The following is a 9,478-nucleotide window of genomic DNA, read 5'->3' as shown; positions in this document are numbered from 1 at the left end:
CCTAGAATTTCTGATTAAGAGCTTCCCATACCAGTCCAATACAAAAGCTAACAAGATTTCCAGACTTTTAAAAGTTTAAAACACGTTTGGTCTAGTTTATGATCTCTGAAAGGGCCTGGATGGCGAATTGTTCCATCTGTAGGGTATTTCACTCACCTACTACAGTGAGGCATGCTAAGTTCCTCCTGTAATGGAATTTCACTCTTCTCGTAGACTGCAGCATATCACCAGACCAACATCTCGACTGTCACTTCATTCATCTGCCACCTCAAAAGCCTTAAAAAACACTGTATGCCACTGGTGAATTTGTTTGGAATTTTCTCAAATAATGCACATAAATTTGAGCCTGTCTTGTCAATCATTTCAATACCAAGAAACCCCTCCCTACAATAGAAACAACTTTGCTTCTCAAAAAACATATCCTGTATTACTTCTTTTTAAAGTTGAAAGCTTGATAAGAGTTTATTATTAGATAAAGATCTCTAACACCATCCATTCACTGAACATTGTGTGAAACCTCCCAGAATAGTTTACAAATTTTACTATTCTGTCGTGAAAATATTGTAGAAGAAACTAATATAGTCCAAAGTTCCAAACATAATGATTACCAGTTTATAGCTTGGTGTATTTACATATTTCAATCAGAGAAGAGGTCATGGACAAGGATCATACCTGCATACACAAATCAATAAAACCAAGATAAAAAGCCTATAATCCAGTTCTGACTCATCAGGTAAGGCAAAACTTTATTCAGATGCTAGGCGAGTGATTTTTAGGTTCACAAATCATCTTTTTCAATTGAATAGTTCTACTAGTAAAACTAGAATCATCAGGATGGAATAACTCCAAGGAAACAATGTTATGAATTATCTAACCTATAATTGACAACTTTAACGATTGATTGTGAATAATCCTTTTGAATGCTCTACTTGATACAGGAATGGACTTGGCAAACGCTATTCTGACTCCATCCTTCACCCGAAAGGCATGTAGTAAATAAGCAGAGTGAACAGCACCAGCTCTGTTTATCATCAACAAGGACTCATAAAATCGGCAGTTTCATGTTAATTATCTAGTCCACTTTTTGTAGTGATAAAAATTCAAATCTTTTAAGCAAGCCAATTGCAGCCCCAGCAAATCGTTACATTAATTCTATTGACAACTGAAATTAGATTAATTGCCCCACTATGAATCGACCACTTGAGATATTTACACTTCGAGAAAAAATATACTGAGACAATATTTTACAAACATTTCACCCATCATCTTGTAATATTTGACCAGTCTCCATTTCTTCACCTCCCATTCAATATGATTTGATTTCTGTGACTTGCAAACATATAACCATGATCTGTCTCTTTTCAATGTAGCACCTGGAAACCATGCTTATACAACTGTTAAATCGAGGTATTCCTTCTGCTCTGCAACTGCATGGGTTTTGCAATTGATATGAATATGGTTCTTAGTAGATGAACGAAAAAAATACAGGAAAACTGAAAACGAGTTAACTATATCACAAAGTGAGACCGCAAAAAGGGAATGTTATTAGTATACTCTCAGACTGCTCAAGCCTTATATTAATTAACCTTGTTACCAAACCCTTTCACCCCCAATTCTATGCCTTATCATTTTTCCTACGCCCATCTGAATCACTGGTATTATCAACATTACCACATCAGGTGCAAAGTGAATGAAGTTAGATCATTGTGGAGGATAATGAGTCATAATTATAGAATAATGATTTTCATTTGCCCGGCGATACAGAAGTGCTGAAGCTTCAAGCCTGTTTGCCACGTAAAATAAAATAAAGATTTTAAGTCAATACTGGAACAAAATTAATCATAATAATTTCATACTAAAGATTGGGTGCTTGTTAAAAGTGCTTTCTGCAACAACAAACCTAATTTTCATATCAACTAGAGAAATTGCTTACCACCCAGGATGGACAACCCATCGACCTGTTTGCAAAGCCCAATTCACCTGCAGCATGAAAAAAACAGTCCAACATCATCAGGTGGCTGCTTTTTCATACGGCTACATTCTCTCAATATAAAGTTGACATACCTTGTCAGTTCCAGGAGAAAGGGCTACAACATGAGTAACTTGTTCATCAATTTGAGTTGTGCATACAGCCCCAAATTGTTCAGCCATCTGCCATAGAGGATGAAGATGTGGCTGAGCTTCTCCAACAGGGAAAACTCTACTAAAAACAACTTTACAACCCATTAGAATCTTCCGCTGTTCTGCTGCAAGGAAATCCCGAACATCCACTTCATGTAACAATTTACTTGAGAAAAAATTATGGTGGATTTTCTCAATCACCTGTTTTCCATCGAAGAGAATTGACATTAGCAACAGAGGTGACAGATTAAAATTTGGAAAATATCCAAAAATATTGAGTAACATAAATTAATTTCTAGCATCTTACTGCTAAAGAGGATGCTAGTGTTCCATCTTCTGCTCTTTCATCAACATCTGCTTCCAACAAGGATTGACCTGCCAGCCCAAATTGGCGCCTACTACATGGGAAATACATGTACCTGCACACGGTAGTCTCCATATTAAGAACAAGAATTGCGCATACTCTTAAGGAAAAATAAAATGTGCAATCACAAGATCTGATTACTAGGGTAGACATGAACAAACTTACCTCTCGACCACAATTAAATTGTGCCTATGATGAGGCCAAACCCTTGCAGAATCATCGATAATAACTACTGCAGATTCCATCCCCAACACACCATCTAAATCTTTACTTTTAGGTGGCCTATCATCACCATCTACATCTGCTTCATCACCTTTAGAAATAACCCGTCCTGCAAATAAAGTTCCTGTAGGATCTAGTACTTTGGCCATTTCTGTGGCATAAACTTTGTTGCCCATAGTGTAAACATGTAGTTCATACAACTTACTTGCCTGCGGCATAAACCACAAGAGCATGAGATTAATGCAAGCAAGAACCTGTTAATCTGCTTTTGTCTAGTTGAGTTGGTGATTTCTCCATCTTAAGAAGGTTTATACTTTATGGCAAGAAACCTACAAATTGCGAGGGCAATAAACAATTCAAAATTTACTAACCCTGTCTAGAAAATTCCAGATACCAGGCCGCAATTTTGTCCACATTCCCATGTAAGGAAAGCGAAAGAGGTGACGGTAAGGCCTCTCTTTGTCTTGTTCTTCCTTCTTCCTTAGAATTTCTTCATGCACGGGATCAACTTCAACAAACTATTCAAGCAAACCAAACCATTAATAAGAGAAAAAAAACTATGCAATTGTAGGCTTGATTAATTTTCTCACACCACCCCTCCTCACCCTTAACTCATTTCTTTCCTTATTTCTCCAAGAGTCTCCAACTTCAACAAACTATTCAAGCAAACCAAACCATTAATAAGAGAAAAAAAACTATGCACTTGTAGGCTTGATTAATTTTCTCACACCACCCCTCCCCACCCTTAACTCATTTCTTTCCTTATTTCTCCAAGAGTCTCCTTACATAGAAATCACCAAATTAACTTGATGGTGTTTAATACCTTTGCTGAATTGAGAAGTGTGTGATCGAGGTCCAACACAAGGCAAAGCTTCTTGGCATGGAACATCTTATTCTGCTCTTCAATTCTTCGTGCCCGTTCCTGATGAATGGCAAGTCGCTGCTCTTCACTATAGCCTTCCAAGATATGATCCAAATCTCCCCAAGGATGGAGCTTATTTTGTACAGTTCCAGTATTATCATCTGGCAAACTCTGTGAAGAAGAAGAAACCATGTTCAAATCTCCCATATCTTGTTTACCTTCCGTTTCATAGAACTTGGATGACCTGACAAGCTTGCTGTTTTCCAGGTCAAGACACTCGGTTTCCTTCTTTGAATTGTCAATACACAACTGTGAAGAAAGAGCCTGTAATGCTTTCATATCAGATTTTCCAAGTATTTCAGCAATGTGGACAAGCTTTTCTTTGAAGTTCTGTTCAATGTTAGGCAAGCTAGAAACTTGGGTTAGCTTTGGAGTTGAATCTACAGTAGGCCTCGATGAAGTCGTATGGATCTCTCTGCTTACTGGGACACAAGCTTTAGTAGGTCCATTCAATGTCAAATCTTCACAACCTGAATTAATTGGAAGAATGCGACGAGGATCACGAGGCTTCATCTGCCGTTTCTGAAACTCTCCAGCCTGCCACAGATCAACACAAATTTTCTGTAAATATTTACTGCCAGTTGAAAATGCAAACAAGAAGATGAAACATATGAGAATGTAAGAAATGATATTTCCAGAGACCACATGGAATAATTCAGAATGTTTCTCATATAAATTGTGTGTTATTTTTTGAATCATCAGCTTGAGGAGACCAAACCGAGTAGAAAAAATTGTAGACCACAGAATGTGATCTGACATGTTGATTCAAAAAATTCCACACAGTTTCTACCCAAAGCATTCTGATTTATTCAAGAACTTTTTGAAGTTTTCTTTGAAAGATTAGAAAAAAATTCGTGGTCATTTAGACAAACGATGACCTCAGTACATTTCCAATAGCCCAAGCCTCACACAGTCAACTCAAGACAACTATATAGGATAAAATGTCAAAAATTAATCCAAGTCACGATAAGGGATTAGCAAAAATAATTATATAAATAATTAAATCATAGATGTGCTAAACTGCAAATCTGTGATAATTTCATGTAAATGATGATATATCACTCTTTTAGCTCCAACGCTGATTCTTACCGTAGAAGCAAGTTGGGTAGCAGGTTTAGAAGAAGTGGCCAATCCTTGTGATAACTGCTGCTGTGGATCAGAAACTTTTAACAAGCTAGGATTAACTGCCATCTCTTTTCCATTTGCCTGCACTAATTCTCCAGTAGAAACTGAGGGAGGATTTTTCTCTTGATATTGCTCGGTCTTCTGAACAGCCTGAGTTGACAAGCTCTCTTGTCCATTCTTAAGCAGGCTCATAAGCATAGTTGGGTTGACGGCTATATCTTTCAGCACAGAAGGTATTATAGTTGAGATTGAATTCACTGAATCATGCATCTGCTGACCTTGATCAGTTATATCTACTTCTGGTCTTCCAGCTTTCTCTTCCTCACTTTGAGACTGTATCTTGAAACTTAAATTACCATCGATGGGATTTGATTGAAGTTGATTGCTTTCATAGGCAGGGCCCACTGCCACATTTGCCTGATAAAAAGACTCAGTCTTCAGTCTCTTGTTTAAATTTCCATTTTCAATGATTGAGTGCTCTATGTCTGCATCAGAGATGCTATTATAATCACTTTGCAAATCATTGGGTCTGATAATGGTTCCTGTGCTATCTACTTCCATTTCTAATGTTTGATCCCAGTCACTAGATGATGGAATAACAGTGTTTTCCTCTAGCCATCCACCACTCCCAGACATCATCACTGGAAAATTATTAGGAAACAAATGGTGAGCTGAGAGGTTCCTTTGTCGCTTATGATTACAATCCTCAATAAGATCAGCATCAGCCTTGTGCTTCCTATCTAGTGATACCTCTTCAGCCTGTTCTTTTGTGATGACACTAGATTCAATCTGGCAAGGCTGCGTATTTAGATCTACTGTACATAACTCAGATTCAGTGACTCTCCGCCTAGGATCTCTGCTCTTTGCTAGAGCTTTTCTAGAAATTACAGCTGTTAAATTTATTAATCTCCTCAATCCAACTGCGTCCATACCATCTTTAGACTGGAAAACCGGCGGTTCAAGGTTCACGGTAGACCAAGTTTGGGTTCCTGGCTTCACATCTCGGGACTCAAGATCTGAATTCAATGGAGCAGAACAATCTTTAGCTGAAAGAAACGACAAATTCCCATCAAAACCTGTAGGCCTCATTTCGCCCTCCTCTGTAACTTGTTTTAGAAGTGTATTAGCAACATATGAGGATACTTCCAGCCCTTGATTACTTGCTTCTTCCTCTTCATTATCTTCTGATGGAGTAGGGCTAGGCAGCCTGTTATTGCTAAAAAACGTTTTCCGTCCAAATTTCTCTTGATAGTATGTAACTGCATTCACAGGTTCAGATGCCCAAAATGCACTTTCATCTGTTTCTTCTTGAATGCCCCTACCAAATGGAATGGACGGTTTCCGGGAGGATTGGTTTTCTACAATACATCTCAAACTTTGCTGATTCCAATGTGCTGGGGAACTCTCACGAGTGGGTGTCGGTAGATTTGAATCGTTAAGTTCTTCAGTATCCTCTTTCCATAGCTTGAAAGAGCCATCAGAAGATCCAGCACCGCCAACAAACAAACTACTGTTGCTGGAAGCTCGACTATCACTGTTGCTAGAAGCTCGACTATCACTTTCTGTTATTGTCAATGCTTGGGTATCGTCATTAGGTTCAAATGTTCTCGAGTTTATTTCATTAGAATTGTTTGAGCGATCAATTGATTTTGACGAGGTCTGAGTCATCAAATTAATATTATGTGAGATTCTTTCCCTTTCTTCTGATTTGAAGGTACTTTCCATACTAGAGTGCATTGCAACCACACCTTGCTTTCCCTTCTCTCCCTGAGCAGTATCAGCTTTTAAACTTCGATTACCTGATGAGACTGGTCCCAGCATGGACTCGAACTGTAAAGACACAAGAGTAGTGCATCAATAAGGACTCTTCTATAGCTAATATGTTTATGAGGTCCCAAAGAAGGTTTAATAAATGTGAATGTCACCTGTCCTGTGAATTAATAAGAAGTTTCATGTAGCTCACCTCTTTAATTTGTTTATTTGTAAAATGCTTCCGAGCTTTGGTACTTACAAATTCCAACAACCTAGCCAAAGAAACAATGTAACAAGTCGTCAATTGTATTGCATATGAATTTTAATGGAATTACTCTATTCAACTGTCACTGAGTTAAATAACCTTGGAAATGCACTTTTCTCCTGCTCCTGCTGTTTAAGACTTCCTGTTTTATATACCTGCATAATCATTCACGCACTTTCTATGAGCATTTCCGGTAAGCTGGTAAGCCAACCTGACCTTTTGGAGCACACCTTAGAAACTGCAGGCATAGCCCTTATTCTAAACAAAAGAGGATGGTAGTCCTTACAGCGTATGTAGCACGAATTCCTGTAAAGATATCTCTAACAACGCCAGAAACACTGTTAGCATGCACATCCGTGTTCATTCTAATCAGATACTCCAAAGCTTTCCGAAGTTGATCACAAACACCTACGAATGACCTGCCAAAATAAGCACATTGTTAGCCCAGATTGGTCGAGGTTAAAGGAGCTTATATTGAACTGCCAATGGGTCTAGTTTCTCAATGTTGCATGAATTCAGGCACAATCTCTGAAGAAAAAATGGCACCCATAATTGCCACCCACTAGCCACCTTCTGCACATGACTTGCTTCGATTGACGGATGGTGTTCTCATTAACTCTATATTTCAATAGATTGCAATCCCATAACAAGGAATCCTGTCTAGTATATCAACAAAAATACTAATCTTTAAGCTAAAACTTACTTTTGAGCATCCTTGACTGTCACATTCTTGAGCATTTGACCAATAGCAGCAGCCATTTTTTCCCTGTCCTGATTCTTCGACCCATGTTTTTCATTAATGCCTCTTTTTGACCCAATCGGATGCCTCGCTGACCCTCTGTCGAAATTCACCCCCTGTTTGGAAGTCCCAACAGATTCTGCCTTCATATCATATCTCTTTCCAACAACAGCATCCCCTGAATTCTCGGATCCTACTTCAATCTCACCTTCCTCCAACTCCCCCTCTTCCTTTTCATCATCATCGCCATCTCCTGTAACCTCCATTTTTTCATCATTATCACAAAGAATACCCGTACCCATTTCTTTCTTTGCACTCTCTCCACTGCCTGCATACGATTCTTTCTTTGAACTCTCCCCACTTCCACTGCTATTGGGAGGCAACATCTTGATTACCCTAACACTGTCATCACTGTCAACAGAATCTGAAGATGAGCTAGAAATATTAATACAGTCATCATTTTTGCTAGTAACAAATTTCCTGCCATTTCTAGGGTTTTCAGATCTTGATACCCCTCTAGCACTTTTCAAATTCTCATCCTTGTATTTGGCATTGTTGCTATAATTACTGTTATTATTGTTTGGAGGTTTGCTCTGCACTGCCTGAGCCCATGCCAAATTATAAAGGTCGGGGTTATAGCTACCATTGGAAGTAGTATAATGCAAACCCTCCCTCCTCCACTGACCACCAGTTTGCCCTTGATCCATGAATCTAGGGCTATCCTCCCTTCTGCCAGGCTCATTCCAATACCTAGAAGCAGCCAAGTCATTCAAACTCGCCTTTCTCTGTAAAGTCGGCAAATTTTCCTCACCATTATCATCAAAACCGTCGTTAGAACCGTCTGCGATTTCCCCCTCTTCGATTTCTTCTATTGGGTTATCATTTTCACCGGGGGAAACCATTTTTTTAGGTCTTCTCACTACAACAAAGCAGTTTCGCTACCAAAAACACGATTTTTTAAAACACAAACAAAATGGTATTAGGGTTTCGCAGAGCCAAATCGATTGCCCCCGACTTGAGGACTATTGATTCATGTTTACAACTAAAAGAATCTTTGGGATCTGGGTTTCCATTAAAGAAAGAAAGCGATTTCCCAAAGCAGGTTTTTCTTTTCCAGGGTTCGGGCCGTGGTGTATAAGATGCCTCCGTTTGAGATTTGTGAGCACCAATTTTGACCGTTTTCGATTGGTTTTCTGATTAAACCCAATCCGTTTTGTTTTAAATCACAATGCAAGATTTTCCTCGTCACAGAAATTCTCTACTGCTGCTGCCCCGAGCGCCCTTTCGAAGATTAGAATTTGGTGCACAATTGCAGAATTGGCTTTAAAATACAGGACTCTTATATAGTGCTCATTTAGAACTGCATCTGACGGCTGGTATTTTGTGCTTGAAATCGATGCATCTGAACCGTGCGTAAGACGGTCCTTTAAAAGTACTAACTACCAGGTAGAACGGAAGAACATTTACCCTGGATTTTACAGCCCCCAGCTTGATAATTTTACAGTCTAGGGTTAATTTTTTTCCGTTTGACGAGTAAAAAGTGATGTGGGCGTGTGAATTCTTCCCGCGGCTTGCAGTTTAAACACGTGTAAGAGGAATAGGCAGTGGCTTTCTTTTTTTCTCATTTTCGACCATATTTATTATAATTGAAAATTATAATATAATAGCTTTTTAATTTTTAGTTAATTATAAAATATTTATAAGTTCAATTATAAATTTTTTTTCCCTCGCTTTTGATCATATTTATTAATTAAATGAAAACCATAATATAACAGTATTTAATTTTTAATTTTCACTCAATTATAAAATACTTATAAGTTCAACTATATATTTTCTCTTACATTTATAAGACATTTAATATAAATTTGAAGCTACTAACTATTGCACCTTGTTTCTACAAATACTAATTATTAATGACACATGTCAAATGAAAATGATAAAAAGACCAAAATAAATGATTCATGGAGA

The 9,478-nt window shown here is 38.1% G+C and overlaps 1 protein-coding gene across 2 annotated transcripts; it reads right to left on the bottom strand.

Annotated features, from left to right (window-relative positions):
* Nucleotides 1-589: 589 nt before the first annotated feature.
* Nucleotides 590-8,840, bottom strand: LOC131061025 (RNA polymerase II C-terminal domain phosphatase-like 3). 2 transcript variants are annotated; one of them, XR_009358866.1, is made up of 13 exons: nt 7,475-8,840; nt 7,058-7,190; nt 6,871-6,926; nt 6,718-6,778; nt 4,719-6,584; nt 3,531-4,166; nt 3,079-3,225; nt 2,651-2,916; nt 2,429-2,540; nt 2,065-2,322; nt 1,934-1,980; nt 876-1,783; nt 590-672 (listed from the first exon to the last, which is right to left on the bottom strand). XR_009358866.1 is itself a non-coding variant. In XM_057994535.2 (12 exons), the coding sequence occupies exons 1-12, from the start codon at nt 8,410-8,412 to the stop codon at nt 1,702-1,704; spliced, it is 4,602 nt and encodes a 1,533-aa protein (XP_057850518.2). In that variant the 5' UTR covers nt 8,413-8,840; the 3' UTR covers nt 590-1,701. The 2 variants fall into 2 exon arrangements, 1 of the variants encoding a protein (XP_057850518.2); XM_057994535.2 differs by having other exon boundaries at nt 590-1,783.
* Nucleotides 8,841-9,478: the final 638 nt, after the last annotated feature.

This window comes from Cryptomeria japonica, chromosome 9, assembly GCF_030272615.1.
Source record: "Cryptomeria japonica chromosome 9, Sugi_1.0, whole genome shotgun sequence".
NCBI classification, from domain to species: Eukaryota; Viridiplantae; Streptophyta; class Pinopsida; order Cupressales; family Cupressaceae; genus Cryptomeria; species Cryptomeria japonica.
This window is presented reverse-complemented; position numbering and strand designations above follow the sequence as displayed.